This window comes from Monodelphis domestica, chromosome 6 (assembly GCF_027887165.1).
Source record: "Monodelphis domestica isolate mMonDom1 chromosome 6, mMonDom1.pri, whole genome shotgun sequence".
Taxonomy (NCBI): Eukaryota; Metazoa; Chordata; class Mammalia; order Didelphimorphia; family Didelphidae; genus Monodelphis; species Monodelphis domestica.
In genome coordinates this window covers 232305619-232324837 of record NC_077232.1, presented here as the reverse complement: position 1 = coordinate 232324837, position 19219 = coordinate 232305619, and the positions used below count along the sequence as shown (strand labels likewise).

General features: G+C 38.1%; 1 protein-coding gene across 3 annotated transcripts; it reads left to right on the top strand.

Annotated features, from left to right (window-relative positions):
• Window positions 1-562: 562 nt before the first annotated feature.
• LOC654275 (caspase-3-like protein 2) lies at window positions 563-16716 on the top strand. Of its 3 annotated transcripts, none has more exons than XM_007495983.3 (7): window positions 563-666; window positions 2935-3000; window positions 8149-8270; window positions 9825-9953; window positions 10256-10431; window positions 12885-13005; window positions 14181-16716. In XM_007495983.3, the coding sequence occupies exons 2-7, from the start codon at window positions 2948-2950 to the stop codon at window positions 14408-14410; spliced, it is 831 nt and encodes a 276-aa protein (XP_007496045.1). In that variant the 5' UTR covers window positions 563-666; window positions 2935-2947; the 3' UTR covers window positions 14411-16716. The 3 variants fall into 3 exon arrangements, with proteins under 3 accessions (XP_007496045.1, XP_056656999.1, NP_001033061.1); XM_056801021.1 differs by lacking the exon at window positions 563-666 and adding an exon at window positions 736-931; NM_001037972.1 differs by lacking the exon at window positions 563-666 and having other exon boundaries at window positions 2948-3000; window positions 14181-14410.
• Window positions 16717-19219: the final 2503 nt, after the last annotated feature.

The window sequence follows — 19219 nt, the reverse complement described above, 5'->3', positions numbered from 1 at the left end:
AACCAGGAGATCATTGTGCACAGGAATATCAATGTTGTAATAATGATCAACGGTGAAATATTTGACTACTCTGAACAATGTAATGATCTAATACAATTCCAAAGGCCTCATGATGAAAAAAAAAGTTAACCAAATCCAGAGGCAGAACTGATAAACTCTGAATGCAATTTGAGATATTGTTTCCTCGCTTTATTTTTCTTGCTTTTTTGGAAATATATTTTGTATGATTTTACATATATCATTGATATCACTTTGCTTGCCTTCTCAGTAGATAGGGGAGGGGTGGCACGGAGGGAGAATTTGGGACTCAAATTTTTAAAAGAAAAGGATGTTTAAAATAAACAAAAAAGAAGCCTTTCTCCAATCTCCTTACTCTTGGTGCCTTCTCGATATTTGTCTTATATACAGTTTCTATTTTTATATGTCGTTTTCTCCATTAAATTGTATGCTCCTGAGTTTCGGTCCCAGCGCGGGGCTCAGAGATAAGTGGGACTCTCCCGTGTACAGAAGATGGGGGTGGGACTTAGTCCTTCTCCAAGGTAGGGGGTGGGACTTAGTCCTTCTCCAAGGTAGGGGGTGGGACCTATATCATCGTCCACCGCACCTCTGGGAGTAGCACCTATACTTGCAGCAGCCCAGTGGAGCAAACCAGACTTTGCTTGTGCGGTAAGTGGGACGGTCATCTCTCCATCCCCTATCTTCAGATTCTGGAACCGAAGCCCCGCTGCTCCTTCTTTTTTCTCTTCGGAGCCTGACACAGATGGGGAGCTGCCGGCTCCGGGTGCTTCCCACCACCCTGGACTAGCTTTTTAACCTACTTTCATTTCCTTTCCCCTCTCTCTTTCTCTGCCCGGCCACGACAGGGACCTGGAGCTGAAGGGGAGAGAAATTCCGAGGACCGCATCGGGGCTACAGCTGCAGTTGCTGATGCGTAGGGGCCTTTCCTTTGTCTGCTATCTGTGAATGGCCTAGGGGAGTGGGGGCTCCGAGCCCACTGAGAGAGAAAGGTTGAGCGGGCAGGCTTGGAGAGTGGTCAAAGCCAGAACAGTTCCTAGTGCTTCACTTCAGTATCGAGCACTTGGGGATCTGTGACCAAATACCTGCCGAACCGCTCCCATAGCGGAGGGACACAGCCAGGGTAGAGGGCGGGCGGTGGGCTGGCACAGAAAAGACTTCTTGACTCAGTATAAGTGGGAGAGGATGACTCTCCGGGGACTTTCCGGGATGTGAGCCTTCTGTTATTTTCCATTGCTATCTTATAGTGTGACTAGGGCCATAACTACTACATTGATGACTACCCTGAGTTTTAAGCCAATCCCTCTTAACTAGGCAAAATGAGTATTCCTTAGAGCCTCTGAAGTTCTTGCTTTTTTAGGCTCTTGAGCTCGAGACCTTCTGGGTTTAGGGCTGGAGAGAGGGTTTTCCGTAGCTGTTCTTTTAGGTCCTTTTCTAAGTCTTAGGCTAAAAATTTTATGAAGTTAAAACACAATCACCTCCCCCCGCCCCTCCTTTCAAATGTGGAGGTGTGCATGCGTGCGTGCGTGCGTGCGTGCGTGCGTGTGTGTGTGTGTGTGTGTGTGTGTGTGTGTGTGTGTGTGTGTGTGTGTGTCCCTGGCTTTCCACAGGCTGGTGCACTGGAAAGAGCACACTGGCTTTGGAATATGAGGACTTTGGTTTAAACCCTGTCTGTGACTTAATCTCTATGGAACTGTTTTCTTACCTGTAAGAAGGGTTCTATTAGATACCTGTAATGCTCCCTTCCAGCTCTAGATCTCTGATAGACTTAGACCATATCTACACACTGGCACTTTTACTCTTGAAACTGAAACTTCTCAGGTTGTGTTCAGCCTATATAGTTTACCTAATTAAGTCATATCTTCCATATGGTTGCTTATCTCTTTCCTCTTTCATTTCTTTAAACCCTTTCCCCCTCTGTCCTTGATATTATCTCTTACTCTATTGCCTATGCTTAATAATTAACATTAACTAATTGCTTCTAATCTGAAAAATCCTTAGAGAATGAAGGTTAGAAAATATCAGAGAGGATCATTAAGAGAATTGAATTATGGAGGGTTGATAGAACAAATATACAAATGAACCAAATGACAATTGATGACATTGAGTCAAATTAGATTTACCTGTTCCTCAAGGGATATTCAAACCTGTGATTTAAAAAGGGCTACCTATACAAAAGCAGAGTAAATGCATTACTCACCTTGCATCTCCGTATTTTGTACCCATCTGACTTCTGGTTTTGCTTTTCTCTGTTCATGTGGATTGCTTGGGGAAGTAAAAATAGTTTGGGATCATGTTGTAGCAACTTTTTGGCCATCTTGAACCTCATCGTGTCACCATTTTTTTTTACCAGATTGATCCACATGAGTGTGTCTCCAACCTTGATCTTTTTACCCCAAGTGCCTCTAATGTTGCTTAAAACACAAGATACTTGTGGAGATGCTTTTCAGGTTCTTGCCTCATAGCTTCAATTCTATGAGGGAAAGTCAGTGAGGTAAACTTACATTTTCATAGGCATTTTCTTGTATCTTCTTCATGATTACATTATATATGAGGATATTTTATTCACACACACACACACACTATGTTTCTGCACTATTACATTGACAACTTTTTGTTTCTGTGAAGATTTCCTTCAATTTACCCTGCTGTTGTCTTCCTTCCTCCTGCTCCCAAACAACTTGACTATTGCAAACTAAACGAAGCTATTATTTTTGAATTATCTTTATGATAGATACAATGTTGGCTCCCTAGTTGGGTAGAGTCTTTTTACTTCTGTGAAACACAAGATCTGTTGGGGGTTGGAACATAAAGCTAAAGGCTCTTTGTTTAAAGAATTAATACATTTTTAAAAGATATTTTATAATGTATACTTTTGATTAACTTTTCCATCTATTTTCTTTTATGTATTTTGGTCAGTAATAGAAACATCATGGAAGACACTGGAACTACAGTAGATGCAAAATCCATAAAAAATTCAGGAGTGTAAGTATTCATATGAAAATTCTTTTTTTTAAATGTCATAACTAGTTTCAGATTTAATAAAGCAAGTTTTAAAATCTACCTAAGCAATACAAATGTGAGCTATTAAATTGACCAGGAGAGTCATTGTGCTGCCTCCAGCTTTCTAGGCTCTGACCTTGGTGCTCTTCCTGGATATCTCTTCATTCTTTCCTTGATACCTTTGCTTCCATGGCTTCAATTAGTGCCACCATGAAAAAGATTCTCAGATTGACATCTCCAGCCTCAGTCTCTTCCCACTGTCTAGTTCTATATTTTCCCCACTCCCTGCTGAGTATTTCTATGTAAGGCCTTGCTGACACCTCATGCTTAACAGGTATTAAATTAAATTCCTTTTCTAGTCAGAAAAAAATACTCTTCTTAGCTAGATGAACCCCACTTAGTTCTCTGGGCCTCTATTTCTTTCTCTATAAAACCAGGGAGCTGGACTCAGTGGCCTCTAAGGTCACCTCCAGGTCTGATTCTAGGACTAGTTTTTAAGTGACCTTGTACTTTTCTCAGGTACTAATCCAGAAGACACTAAACAAAAGTTAACCCTTGTTGATGACTCAATAATTTTTTGGACATCAACTATTGTCTCCAAATCCTAATGCAAATCAATTCAACAAGCATTTCTTGAATTTTTACCATGAGCCATGCATACTGTAAGTGCTGGGGATCCATAGAAAGACAAAAACCAGTCCCTGCTGCCAAGGAGCTCCAGTTCTGATTGGAGAGACACCATGATGATGGCTATGTGCAAACAGGATATAGAGAGGGTAAAGGGGAGATTATCACAGAGGAAAGGCACTAACTTTTAAAAAAATTTTGTTTGGTCAATTTCAAACATTATTCTTTGGTTACAAAAATCATATTCCAAAAAAAAAGTTGTATGCTTTTAAAAAAAATCACATTCCTTCGCCCGCCTTTGTAAATTTGAGTAATTAGACCTTTGTCAGAGGTTTTTGTTATGAAGATTGTTTCTCAATTTGTTACTTCCTTTCTAATTTTGGTTACATTGGTTTTATTTGTACAAAATCTTTTTAATTTGATGTAATCAAAATTATTTATTTTACATTTTGTGACTTTTTCTAAATCTTGCTTGGTTTTAAAATCTTTCCTTTCCCAAAGGTCTGACATGTATACTATTCTGTGTTCACAGAATTTACTTATAGTTTCCTTCTTCATGTTCAAGTCATTTACCCATTCTGAGTTTATCTTGGTGTAGGGTGTGAGGTGTTGATCCAAACCTAATCTCTCCCACAGTCTTCCAATTTTCCCAGCAGTTTTTATCAAATAGTGGATTTTTGTCCCCAAATCTGGGATCTTTGGGCTTGTCATAGACTATCTTGCTGAGGTCACTTACCCCAAGTCTATTTCACTGATCCTCCTTTCTTTCTCTTAGCAAGTACCATATTGTTTTGATGACCACTGCTTTATAGTATAGTTTGAGATCTGGTACTGCAAGGCCATCTTCCTTTGCATTTTTTTTTCATTGTTTCCCTGGATATCCTTGATCTTTTGTTCTTCCAAATGAACTTTATTATGTTTTTTTCTAATTCAGTAAAAAAAAAAATTTAGGGGGCAGCTGGGTAGCTCAGTGGATTGAGAGCCAGGCCTAGAGACTGGGAGGTCCTAGGTTCAAATCTGGCCTCAGACACTTCCCAGCTGTGTGACCCTGAGCAAGTCACTTGACCCCCATTGCCTAGCCCTTACCACTCTTCTGCCTTGGAGTCAATACACAGTATTGACTCCAAGATGGAAGGTAAGGGTTTAAAAATTTTTTTTGGTAGTTCAATTGGTATGGCACTAAATAAGTTTGGTTAGGATTGTCATTTTTATTATGTTAGCTTGTCCTACCCATGAGCAGTTAATGTTTTTCCAATTGTTTAGATCTCGTTTTAATTGTGTGGAAAGTGTTTTGTAGTTGTGTTCATATAGTTCCTGTGCTTGTCTCCGCAGATAGATTCCTAAGTATTTTATATTGTCTAGGGTGATTTTAAATGGAAGTTCTCTTTCTAATTCTTGCTGCTGAGATGGGTTGGAGATATATAGAATGCTGATGACTTATGTGGGTTTATTTTGTATCCTGCTTGCTAAAGTTGTTGATTATTTCCACTAGCTTTTTGATTGATTCTCTAGGATTCTTTAAGTAGACCATCATATCATCCACAAAGTATGATAGCTTGGACTCTTCATTGCCAATTTTAATCCCTTCAATTTCTTTTTCTTCTCTAATTGCTACTGCTAGTGTTTCTAGTACAATGTTAAATAACAGAGGTGATAATGGGCATCCTTGTTTCACTCTTGATCTTATTGGGAATGCATCTAGTTTATCCCCATTGCAGATGATGTTGGCTGATGGTTTTAGATAAATACTGTTTATTATTTTTAGGAAAGACCTAATTATTGATTGTTTCTATGATTTGTACTGTAACTGATTTTGGAGAACCACATTATTTAATTTCCAATTAATTTTTGATTTGGCTCTCCATGTACCCTTACTGATCACTATTTTTATTGCGTTATGATATGAAAAGGTTGCATTTATTATTTCTGCTTTTCTGCATTTGTTTGCCATGTTTTTATGACCTAGTAAATGGTCAATCTTTGTGAATGTACCATGTGCTGCTGAAAAGAAGGTGTATTCCTTTTTGTCCCTATTTATTTTTCTCCATATATCTTTTAACTCTAATTTTTCTAATATTTCATTCACATCTTTTACCTCTTTCTTATTTTTTTATTTGATTTATCTAAATTTGATAGTGGTAGGTTCAGGTCTCCTACTAGTATAGTTTTACTATCTATTTCCTCCTTAAATTCCACCAGTTTCTTCTTTAGAAATTTGCATGCTATACCATTTTTGGCATACATGTTGATTATTGATATTTCCTCATTGTCTATACTCCCTTTTATCAGGATGTATTTACCTTCCCTATCCCTTTTAATTAGATTTATTTTTACATTGGCTTTGTCAGATATCATGATTGGAACACCTTCCTTCTTTTTGTCCGTTGAGGCGCAATAGGTTTTGCTCCAACCTTTAATTCTAACCTTGTGAGTATCTACCCACCTCAAGTGTGTTTCTTGTAGAGAACATATGGTAGGATTTTGGATTCTAATCCACTCTTCTATTTGTTTTTGTTTTATGGGTGAGTTCATCCCATTCACATTCAAAGTTATGATTTTCATTTTGTATCCCCCAGAATTTTGATATCCTCTCCTAGTTCTGTCCTTTCTTTTTTTGCTATATCCTTTTAAACCAGTGGTTAACTTTTAATCAATCCCCCTAATCCCCTCCCTTGATATGCGTCCCTTTCTGGCCCTCTCTTTTTGTTCCCTTCTTGTTTTTATAGGGTTTGTTAAGTTCCCTCCCCCCTCTCTTTCTCTCCCTTTTTGTTCTCTGTCCTCCCTACCGCCCCCTTAGTTTCTCACTTTCCCTGTAGGATAAGATAGAATTCAAGACCCCAAAGGATCTAGATTCTCTTCCCTTTCAGAATTGATTTCACTAAGATCAAGGTTTAAGTATTACCTATTAGCACTCTCTTCCTTTCCTTCTTATAAGAGTATTCTTCCCCTTCCCTTCCCATGCGTATATTTGTGTGATAAAGATTATCCTATTTATTTTACTTCTTCAAGTATCTCTTGGTGCCATCTTTGATTCCCCCCTTCCCTTTTTCTTTTTTTGTATATCATCTTATAGCACTTATTACCTCACAATCTCTTCCTGTGAATGATTCTTGTAATTACTAAAATAGTGAATATAATTTTTGAGAATTACAAATAACATTTTCCCCATATATTAATATATATAATTTGATCTAATTGTAACCCTTAATGAAGAAAATTTGAATAAAAAACATTTCCCCCTTTTCTCTCTCTTTCTTATTTACCTTTTCATGTTTCTCTTGATCTTTGTGTTTGAACAATGAAAAGTACTTAAACCCATACTTAAGCCATGCCTATTTTAGGACTAATACAAAAAGGGTGCTAAGTACCTATAAAGATCAAGCAACTTGTGAACTTACAAGGAGCAAAGAGGTGAAAACTTACTCAGAGATTCTAGTCTACTCAGGTGTGAATTACTCAAAAAGATTAGTCTACTCAGGTGTGAACTAAGAATGGTCTGTCCTTTGAAAAACATCTACTGTGATTGGTAGATGTAAGGACTTAGGGGAGGTGACATAGGAGAAAATGCCCTTTAAATAGGAGCTCAAGGGACATTCTGAAACATTCAGATTGAGGATTGAGCTGGTGAAGTCAGCTGAGATGGAGCTGGCCTGGTGTCACTAGAATCCTTGCTTGGACAGATCTTGTGGTGAGTGATTAAGGACTGACTGATCTTTTCTCTTAGGGCTTAGGCCTGGGTTGGCCAGGACTGGCCAGGGCCGGCTTATCCCTTTCTCATTATTTCCTTTTTCCTCTCTTTCTCTCCTTTTCTTTAATTCCTCATTTGTATTAATTAAAATCTCTAGAAAACCCACCTGACTTGGGTATATTAGAATAATTGGGAATATTTCCCTGGCGACCACCTTATATTTGATTTAAAAACAAAACACTGTAGTGAAAACATATTTCCTGCGGTTATAACTTACTCATCCACTCTTTTATCTACAACAATTTAAGTCTTCCACTATTTTAATTACTACAGGAGGTAAACTGGGAGATATTGAACACTGATGTTCCCAATTTGCTCTTCTTCTCTTCTTGGAACCATTTGATTTTATATCCTGTACCTTTGTAAAGCCCTAATTTCCTTAACTGTGTTTTAAATAGTTGTATATCTTACCATATTTAACACATATTTTTCCATGTTGTTTATTTTATTCATAATACTTTCATCATTAATCATAAACCCAATTAATTGGGCTTAATAATTTAAACTTAACTTTTTATAGGAAACAGTCTCATTTGCACATTTCTTTAATTTACCATATATTTTGTAACTAATTATTATCAAGACCTCACCAGACTAACTTGAATGAATTGATTCTTCATGAATGTTTATTGATAATTAATTGGAAATTTCTAAAACCAGACAAAATGTTTCCAGTAGATTATGGAAATTTTCCCAGTATGAAGAGTAACTTGTGGACTCATAGCTATATAATATGTTATTTCATTTACCAACAGAAAGAGCCTCCATAGTAGCAAGTCAGTGGAATCTGGACTGTCATCAGACAGCTATAAGATGGATTATCCAGAAATGGGTCTATGTGTAATAATCAATAATACACATTTTCACAACGACACTGGTATGTATCATCACATTTTGTGGGGTTTTCCCCATTCTTGGCCACGACTGAGGGAAGATAAGTTGTACAACTACTTGTATATTAGGGAGTGGCCATTAGCCACTACTAATGCAAGTGGCTAAATGAAAAATATGATATTTTTAAAAGGTTTAGAGGGCAGAACTTAGGTTCCATAGGATTTTCTTATACTGTTTCCTTGGAAAGACCATATGATCATAGATAGAGAGTTAGACAAGAGCTTAGACATCATGTCATTTCAGAACGCCCTCATTTAACAGATGGGAAAATTGAGAAGATGTTGAAGGGGGGGCAGGAAATAAAGTACTTATGGGCACAAAGTGGTAAATATAAGAGGTAGGATTTGAACCCTGGTCCTCTAACTTCCATTGTATTATGCTTCCTTTTTATAGACTGATCTTTCATATGCTAAAATACTATTAAGAAACTGTTTTGAAAGTGAACAAGTTTATAGATCACCATTTCTATTTTTGTGTTGGACTTCAAACAACATCATTGCATTTATTGAACCATAGTTTATAAAATGACTGACAGTAGATACATATAACCTTTGATATGGAAGAGACCTTATTGACCATTTAACACAGCTCCTCTGCTTTACAGAGGTAGAAACTGGGGCCCAAAAGTTAGACAATTGGCTGGGCCAAGTTTATACAGCTTTACTGTATTGTGGCTGTTACATAAATTGTTCACCTGGTTCTGCTCACTTCACATTGTATCAGCTCATAAAAGTCTTCCCAAGTTTCTCTGAAAGTGTCCTCTTCATCATTTTGTGCCACCATGAAAAGAGTTGATAAATCTATTTTGGAACATATGGACCTGTTTTTTCTCTTTGATCTCTTTGGAGTATAGTCCCAGTAGAGAGATAGGTCTATAACCATTAGGTCAAAGAGTGTGCATGGTTTAGTATCTTTCTGGAACTAGTTCCAGATTGCTTTCCACATTGGCTATAATAGTTCACAGCTCCATCAGCAGTGTATTGATGTACCTTTTTTCCCACAGGTGTGCCAGTATTTCCCATTTTTACCAACCTGGCAAATCTGATGGGTGTAAAATGAAACCTCAGAGTTGTCTTAATTTGCATTTTTCTAATTACTAATGATTTGAAGCATTCTTCTACATAGCTAGCTTCAATTTCTTCCTGTGAAAACTTCCTGTTCTTATCCTTTCACCATTTATTAATTGGACAACAGCCCTACAGCTACAGGGCACAGTTTATGAGAGCTCTAAGCTGGTGTCAATAAGACCTGAACTTATATTAGCAGCTCTGTGACTGAGCAAATAATTTAACCTCTGCCTGCCTCAGTTCCCTTAACTGTAAAATGGTGATCATAATAATAGCACCCACCTCCCAGGGTTATTATAAGTGTCAAATGAAGTAATATTATAAAGTGCATAGCATAGTACCTGGCACATAGTAGGTGCTTAATAAATGCTAGCTATTGCAATGATGATCATCATCACTTATTTGTTTTCAAAGCAATAATTTTATTTTGAAAATATACCTAAGTTTTCTCTCTTTTTTTTTTTAAAAAGAACTTTCACCTCGGACTGGTTCAGATAAAGATGCAGCAAACCTCATAGATATATTCAGGAGCTTGAAATATGAAGTCAGGAATAAAAACAATCTGACCCGTGACAAAATGATTGAATTATTGCGCCAGGGTAAGTAAAAATTCATAGAATGGCTTAAGTTAGATAATGAAGTTCATGATTAGATATTACCCAATGGAATAAAGGGTGAGGTTTTGCACAGTTATGTATGATGATCCTAAATATTTTTCTGAAAAAATTGAAAAACATATATATTCTAATTTTGTATCTCATTTCCTAAAACCAAGAACTCTGAACCAGACTACTATTTAAGGTCTAGTCCAAACCTCTTTCATGTGATTATTTTCATAGAATTGCTTCTGAAGTGTTTTTTTTGTTTTTGTTTTTGTTTTTGGCTTTTAATGTATTCTAAGTTTCCGAGGAAGATCACAGTCAAAGAAGCAGTTTTGTTTGTGTGATTCTAAGTCACGGTGAAGAAGGAGTCATCTTTGGCACTGATGATAGTGTGGAACTGAAAGAATTAACATATTTCTTTAAGGGGTATAAGTGTAAAAGTCTAACAGGAAAACCGAAGCTTTTTATTATTCAGGTAAAGTATTATTTGAGTATTGGTTATTCAGTTTGTAGGATATCCAGAAGTTGTTTTAGCTTTCCTCATTCTCAAGGATACCTCACTTTTGGGAACTTTGCTGTTGCCTTTTTAAAATCTCCACTAACTGAAAAGTGATAGAAATAAAAATGAAATTTAATTGTTCTTTATTGATTTCTGTTTCAATCACTTTCATCTCTGTCAGTGATAAATCCAGAGAGTCCTGAATTGTCCAATTTTTAAAACAGGTGACCAGCACGTAGAAACATGTTCAATACTTATTCTATTTTTAGGCAAAAACAAGAAATACTAAGATCTGACCACATCTGGAATATTATATTTATTTCTGGGTATCATGTTTTTGGAGGGATCCTAAAAGGCTGTCACACTTTCAGAACAATGTGACCAGACTGGGGAGGAGACTCAGGTCCATGTCTTCTGTGTGAACCTGAATTGGTTTCCTCACCTGGAAGTTCCCTCCTTCAATGAAATCATAGATCAAAGCCCAATGACATAGAAATGTTCCAATGTGCCTGGACCACAGCATAAACAGATATTTTCCCATAGCCACGTATTTTAGCTAATATATTTCAAATAATAAGACTAAGGATTTAATTGTCTATGTCCTTCCCACTTTAAAATCACTTTGAACAAATGGCCTACTACAATGATGGCAAATCTTTTTTTTTTTTAACCCTTACCTTTAATCTTGGAATCAATACTGTGTATTGGTTCCAAGGCAGAAGAGTGGTAAGGGCTAGGCAATGGGGGTCAAGTGACTTGCCCAGGGTCACACAGCTGGGAAGTGTCTGAGGTCAGATTTGAACCTAGGATCTCCTGTCTCTAGGCCTAGCTCTCAATCCACTGAGCTACTCAGCTGCCCCCAGATGGTGAATCTTTTAGAGATGGAATCAGCCCCAGCCCCACCCCTATCACCAAGTGCCAGGTACACCCTCCTTCTCACCCCACACAGGGGAGAGAGAAATGTAATATTTATTTAAAGGAATTAGGATTGGAAAAATGAGGGATAATTTGGGAGGTTTGTAGCAGGATATGGAGGAGAGTGGGGAGAGAGGCTCTGGTGAGGCAAGGGAGGGAGATGCTCCCAGCTGAGAGGAAACAGCAGGGGTCCAATGAGGTCTGTTTGTCTTTGAATGACTGAACTGAAGTTCAGCTCCCTCCATGACCAGTAAAGATAGTCCACTTATCTGACTGCGAATTCAAATAACATAAAGTTTAATAACTAGTTGGGATTGGAGTTTTTCTCAGTTTCAGACCTGAGGCCAGGCCAGAGGCTGGCGGAGAGTTTGTCCCACTCCCGTCTACTCTCGTTGTTCTAATTCAGAATCTTAGCAGTACACAGAAAGCAACAAGGTCTGACCTTCAGAGATGAATGGACCTGAATCTTCAGGATGAACCAAGAAGAGGCGGCACACCACACCAGACCGGGCTGAACAAGCTCCTTCCTCCTCCAACACCCAGAAGCAAGTCCCACACAGCAGGAAGGAAGTGCTAGTCACAAGACCCAGCTGCCATACCCAGCAGGAAGAAAGTGCTAGTCACAACACCCAACTGCCACTCCCAGTTGGCCCCTTCCTCCACAAACTGTCAGTCTTGTTTCCTTTCCACAGAAAGCACTCCCTTTGGGCTGCTGGCCAGAGGGACAGGTGATGTGAAAAAATGTCATCAGGAACAGTGGACAGGGGGAAGAAGCATCTCTGCTTGGCCCCTCTGCATTTCTAGTAACAAATTCTGGGGGGGGGGGTAAGGAGGGTGGTCCATAGAGAGCACTCTGCCATATTTAGCACTCGTGCCATAGGTTTGCTGTCACTGACTTAATACATTTCAGACTAAATCAGGAACAGAGTAATCTGAAGCACATAGCTATTGAATATGGGAAGCATAGATGACTGAAAAGAATAATGACTAAATAAAATAAAACCTAAAGGGCTACGGGCAGCTATGTGGCAGAGTGGATGGAATATCAGGCCTGGAGTTAGAAGGACCTGGGTTCAAATCTGACCTCAGACTATGATCCCTAGCTATGGGACCTTGGGCAAATCACTTAACTCCTTTTCCCTAGCCCTTGTCCTTCTGTCTTAGAGTTGTTATTAGGGCTAAAAGTAAGGGTTTAAAAAAAAAACCTAACGGGCTGGATATTTTTAAGAAAACAAACTCATTTGATTAAGAATCATTGTATCTTTGGAGTCCTTAAAACTGAAGGAATATTGGGGAAGTACATTCTTATCCAGTAAGTGGCACAAACTCCATCCCACATGGTCATACTTAGGTCTTCCTATTTTGTTTTATATGGAGTTAAAAATTAAAAAAATGAAGTTTGTCATTCTGACTTAAAATTTAAAGCTCAGCAGGCACATATCAAAGTTTTGCAAAACCTCAAAAATTTACTCTAAACCCCACACGTGGCATTTTATTTTTTTCCTTTCAACTAGGCATGTCAAGGCAGAGAGTTCGATTGTGGTGTTGAGACAGACAGTGGTACAGATGAAGATGTAGCATGCCACAAAATACCTGTTGAAGCAGACTTCTTATATGCATATTCTACAGTCCCTGGTAAGAAAGAGTTGTACAGACTTGCTATTAAAATTGCAGATTTTTATTTCCCCTGAGACTGATTTTTGTTTGTTAGTGTTTATAGGAAGAGTTATACCTCAGTTGATTAGAGAATAGTATTATAAAAGTCATCATCAAAATTCCAGTGGGATCCAGTTAACTTTGTTCTGTCCGATAACACAGGCTGTGTATGTGATTGACTGCTGACCTCAGCTTTTAAAAATAGATCACATTCATTATTATGTTTCAATGGTAAGGGGCCTGTAAAGTGAGCACATCAGTATAGTTTAAATTCTGGCTCTGCTACATAACAGGAGGGTGAGTAAACTGAAGTCATTTAACCTCAGCTTTGTTCTCTGTAAAATGGCTGGTAATACCCTGGATCAAATGTTTCTAGGCTACATTTACATGGTGCTTTAAAGTTTGCAAAGCACTTTGTTCCAAACAATTCTTCGAGGAAGCCAGGGCAAATTGTATAATCCTCATTTTACCAATGAGGAAATTGAGCCCCTCTGAGGTTAAGTCCCTTGGCACCCTGCTCACTCACCTAAGGTAGCCTCTGAGGCAGGACATGGACTCAAGCCTAGCAAATGGAGTTGCCTCACTCTTCTTCCTCTCAGTGAGAGAGGGAATGTATGGAAACCTTGTCAGGGACTCTACAATGAGCTGGCTGTTTATCACTGGTGGACTATTAATATGCAATAACTCATTTCTTGGAATTGGAGATGGTGAGGCCAGTTAAGGACTGTCTTTGGCTTGCTCACTTGATCTCCATTGGAAATGGCATTTAGCAGGTGGCAGTCTGAGTGAGTCAAGTCAGCAAACTTATTAAGGCCTTGCCATGTAGTAGGTACTATGCTGAAGCTCTGGGAGGAAGGGAATTGGGAGGAGGGGGAGTATGCCACTGTGTACTCCTCACCATTCCCCTGTATCATCTCCTCTTGGGTAAAGAAATTCAAGAAAGACTGCCTTGAATTTCTTTACCAAATTGGAGATGATACAGGGGAATGGAAGCCAAGACATAAAGAAGGCCTTCTTCCCGTGGCCAGTGAAGCCTCCGGGATTCCATACTTGTTTTTTGGGATAGTTTTATCAGTAACTTTATATAATTATCCGTCAAATCAGTTTGAATAACCATCATTCTATGACAGTTTGTCGGTTTTGTTGTTTTCTAGGCTACTATTCCTTGAGAGATCCAAAGGACGGTTCGTGGTTTATCCAGGCACTTTGTGCTGTGCTGAAACAGCATGCTCACAAGCTTGAGATTATGCAGATCCTTACCCGAGTCAATCGGAAGGTGGCCACAGAGTTTGAATCTTATTCCTCCAAAGCTTCCCTCCATGCAAAGAAGCAGATGCCATGTATTATGTCCATGCTTACCAAGGAACTGTACTTTTCCCATTAAGAAATCCCATGCAATTTAATTTGTATGCTAAGCTGGTAGATGATAGGATGAGCACTACATTTCCTTGGTAAGGTACTTTAAAAACGTGAGCCTAATACAGCATGGCAATGGATGGGGTTGGGGAGCTTTGGGGAGACGATCATCATATTTCTTTCCATTTAATAGAACAAATGCATTGCTACCTCAAATTCAAATATTTGAAATGGAAGCTAATTAGGAATTAATATATATTTGTTATAAAAGGAACTATTTTATCTTGAAGAATAATTAGAGGTTTAATGAACAAACCATTTTTTATTGATATATCATGGGTTTTGAGGGTACTGTGGAAAAGTTAACCCATTTTAAAAGTATATTTTTACCAAAGTATGAGAGGCAGCATTCCATAGTGGGTAAAATGATGGCCTTGGAGTCAGGGAGGCCTAGTTTTCAGCCCTGTTTGAAATATGTGTCTGGGACAAATCACTTGGTCTCTCATTGCCCCAGGCAGTGAAGACCAAGTCTGAGACTAATTTAAGATCACCATAAGTGGAGTGAGTTTCCATTCTGGGAGTCCCTTCCACAGACAAACGAGATCACTCAATCTGACCTAGATTTTTTAACTGAATTTATAAATATGCTTTCATTTTTGTCAAATGACAGATCCAAAATGATGCTTTCCAGACCTCTGCAGAATCATGGTATTAGTAAAGACTAGCAGTGGCACATTTACTTGCAAATAAACAATTTACTTGGAAATAAACAAGGGGGATCTAAAGATGAATTTTTCTTAACATACTTATTGCAATTCCATTCCGTTTGTGCATACAAAAGGGATATGGGGCTGGGATCTTTTATCTGCTAAATAAAAAAACTCATTTTGAACATTCAATTTAGAAGTCAGAATTCTATTTGGTAGAAATGTACTATTCTTGGAGTGTTCTCTATGAGCCATACTTAATCTTCAAGGACAAATAGAATTCATTCCCAAACCAAGGTGCTGAAATACAGCTTGTTCAACATAAAAGGGATGCTTGTCCCCACCCAATCAGATGGACTGACCTGTGTGAAAAACTGAAAAGTGACTGACTCTTAAGTCATATGAACTGCAGAGATGCTAGGGATACAACCTGAAGCAACACTGGTTGTGCAGAGTAGTTTTGAAAATCAACCCATGACCTGGTCCTCAGCAGCTTAGCACACAACAGTTGGAGAGGTAGAGGGATGTCACAGAGTGGAGACAGCACAGGCCCCATAGGAAGGATGCAGAAAGAAGCAGAGACTAGCTCTTCAGGCCAGTGGATGCCCTGGAAAGAATGGTTTTGGTCACAGATTTTTCAAGTCAACAATCTTCATATACAAAGAACAAAGTCAAATGGACACAAGGTCAGAGTTTTCCAAAGATGGCCGAGGACCTATCAAAATATTGTGTTCTTTGTTGGAAAGTATCTATGCATGTAAAGTTATTTTTAGTGACATTGAAAATGATAAGAGAACAATAATAAGGGGCAGCTGGGGAGTGTGGATCGAGAGCCAGGTCTAGAGATGGGAATTCCTAGGTTCAAATGTGGCCTTAGACACTTCCCATCTGTGTGACCCTGGGCAAGTCACTTAACTCCCATTTCCTAGTCCTTACCACTCTTCTGCCTTGGAAACAATGCATGGTATTGATTCGAAGACAGAAGGTAAAGGTTAAAAAAAAAAAGAAGAGCAAGATGTCATTCCTCTCTGGAACCTTTGGTGGGATTTACTGAAAAATAGAGCCATAGATCTAGAGTAGAAAGGGGCCTCAGAGGTGAGACCTATTCCAATTCCCCTCTTTTAAAGAGAAGGAAACTGAAGGTTGGTGAGTTTAAATGACTCACCTAAGATGACACAGGTAAAGAGCTTGTGAATAAGGTGTTGTTCCTCCAGGACCTCCAGCCCTATCGCTATTCTGTGTTTGGTCCGTCCTCTCCCTCTTACAGATAAGGAACCTGAGGCTGAAAGAAGTTAAGTGACTATCCTAAGGAGGCATAAATGGTTAATGGCCAAGTGTGAACTAGAATCCAGGTCTCTTGATTCCTATTTAAGATCGGTATCACTTAAGTCATCAACAGTCTTTCAGTCTAGTGATGTTAATTTTACTTGAGGGCAAAAAGTCCAAACTTATAAGAGATGATATTAATTCCCCCTTTACTAGTACATGACTCATGTTTCTAACATGTAATTTAAATGCAACATATAATTGTAATTGTAATGGCATTTGGTAAGATTTATGTGACCACTTCTACAATCAAAATTTGTTCTTTTGAATGTTTTTACTTCTAAAAATAAATTTCTACCAAATTCACTTGTCTTCCTCCTTCTCATTTCTGACCTGTTTGATTTTTAAAAATTAATTTGTTGCTTGTTACATTAAAATTCCCAGGTATCTCATCCCTACATTCCCCACACCACAAAAAGCATCAGCTGACAAAAAAAATTGTATCTTTCATTTTTCTGTTTTCACGTCTTTCTCTGTAGTTGGACATTCACAAGTTATTCTGCAAACATTAATTCTGTAGCTATGCATAGTGTTTATTTATAAATTCTTCTCCTCCCCATAAATCTGATAGGTAATATGTCTCCGTTCTTCTGATTTGGCTCTCAATCCATTCAGCTACCCAGCTGTCCTCGGCCCTTGCTTTCTCTTAGGTACAACTCCTTTTTTTTTCCTAAACAAAAAAATGTATTTCTGATTTTCATGACTCTCAGCTGCCAAATTTTTTTCTCCCACAGAAATTATTTTTTTGTTACAATACTCACTTTATTTCCCCCCCCCCCCCGTCCCCTCTACCCACCCTTCCCACAGCTGATGAGCAATTTCATTGGGTATTACTTGTGTTCTTGATCAGAACCTATTTCCATGTTGTTGTTTGCACTAGGATGTTCATTTAGAGTCTACATCTCCAACCATATCCCTTTGACCCATGTATTCAAGCAGTTGTTTTTCTTCTGTGTTTCTACTCCCACTGTGTTTTCTCAGAATGTGGATAGTGGTTTTTCTCTTAGATTCCTCCAAGTTGTTCAAGATCACTGCATTGCTTAGGAACAACTCTTAAGACAAAAGGGAAAGGGCTAGTCAATCAAAGTTAAGTGACTTGTCCAGGGTTACACATAGCTAGGAATTATCTGAGGCCAGATTTCAATCTTGGTTCTCTAAATTTTAGTCCAGGCACTCTATTCATGGTACCATCTAGCTGCCTCTTTCTTGTCATTCTTAATCTGAATGAACCAGAAAAACATTAGGTTGTCCCTAATTAGAAGGGTAGCTCAAGGTTCTTTTTTGAAAGATTTTTTTATATCCCTAAACATCTAGGTGCTATTTTAGAATTTTTGTTTAACAACTATTATAATAAAATGTTTTTATTCCTAAAATTGCATTTCTGACAAATCAAGGCATTTGGAGAATTGGCTTAATTTTATACCTGAAAGCAACAAAAAATACTTATTAAAGCACTTGGTTGTCTTGCATTTTACTATTAAACAGAAGTAATATAGATGACTATACTCATATCTTCTACAGAAGGTGAGGAGAGAGGATGTCTCAGTGGATAGAGAAACAGGCCTAGAGACAGAAAGTTCTGTGTTCAAATATGGCCTCAGACAATTCCTAGCTGTGTGACCTTGGGCAAATCACTTACTCTGCCTCTTCAAAACAAAGATGGGGATCAGGAAATACAATGAACACCCTATCTGAAAATATGACTTGAGATTAAGAAAAGAAGAAAGACTTGTCAAATACACAGAAGCCCAATTTAAAGAAAACTACTAATATCTTCCTCATGAAGAAAGCTAGAAGATGCTGAACATGATTAAGACAAAGAGCAAATGGTTGTTACCAATGTAGGAATCATTTTGAAATAAACTGTGTTTGATCATAAACATGATTTAGTTGAATTGGAAGGAAGGACACAAGGATTTATTAAGTATCTACTAGGTGCTAGGCACTGTTAAATGCTTCACATATATTATCTTGATTTATTATCCTCACAATAATCCTGGGAGGCAGGTGCTATTATGATCCCCTTTTCATAGATAAGGAAATTGAGGCAGATGGAGGTTTGAATTGCTCGGCGATACATAGTTAATAAGTGTCTGAAACCATATTTGAACTCTGGTCTTCCTGAATCCAGGTCCTACACTATACACACAGGACCACCTACCTGCCTATAGATAAGGATCAAAATCAACAGCAAACTGACAATTAAACAAGCTCTTAATGCTACAAAATGGGGAAATGATAAAGGGACAAACAGCAGGACTATAACCACTGCTTACAGGAGTTAAACTGATAGAAAGCAATCTCTATGATAAGGAAATCTATAAGAGTCTAGATACTTCCTCATTTAGCCAAAGACTTGGTCTCCATACTAAGAGGAGGAACATGGCTGCCAAGGATAGCATCAGTTTCAATTATAAATTTAATTTGACAAACCTTACAGAAATGACTGGTAGAAGGTGGTGGGCAACATTGTCTCATAAAACTAAGAAATGATGGAGAGAAAAATTAGTTTGAAGAAAGCTTTTTATCTCACAACCAGGCAGGATCTCTTCCAAGTCCTTTGTTCACTTTTCTGAGAAGAACCTGTTAAACTTTCATTTAGATACAATTCCCTTTTGTTTTCTCGGTTTCATTTATAATAAGGATGTCAAAATGAATTTCCCAAGCAATGTGTCCATCACTGGTTATTATTGTACATTGCTCTTTGCTTCATAGTTCCTGAAGAGAATAGCTTTAGCGTACAAAACTTTTATAAAAATAGAGAATATCTCTACACACAATTAATATCATCTAGGAGATAATGA

What these genes read in the sequence shown, in the direction of transcription:
- LOC654275 (XM_007495983.3), top strand. Translation starts at nt 2,948, where the DNA reads ATGGAAGACACTGGAACTACAGTAGATGCAAAATCCATAAAAAATTCA. An exon ending in TCCATAAAAAATTCAGGAGT is followed by an intron (nt 3,001 to 8,148) that starts GTAAGTATTCAT and finishes ATTTACCAACAG; the next exon opens with AAAGAGCCTCCATAGTAGCA. An exon ending in TGCATATTCTACAGTCCCTG is followed by an intron (nt 13,006 to 14,180) that starts GTAAGAAAGAGT and finishes GTTGTTTTCTAG; the next exon opens with GCTACTATTCCTTGAGAGAT.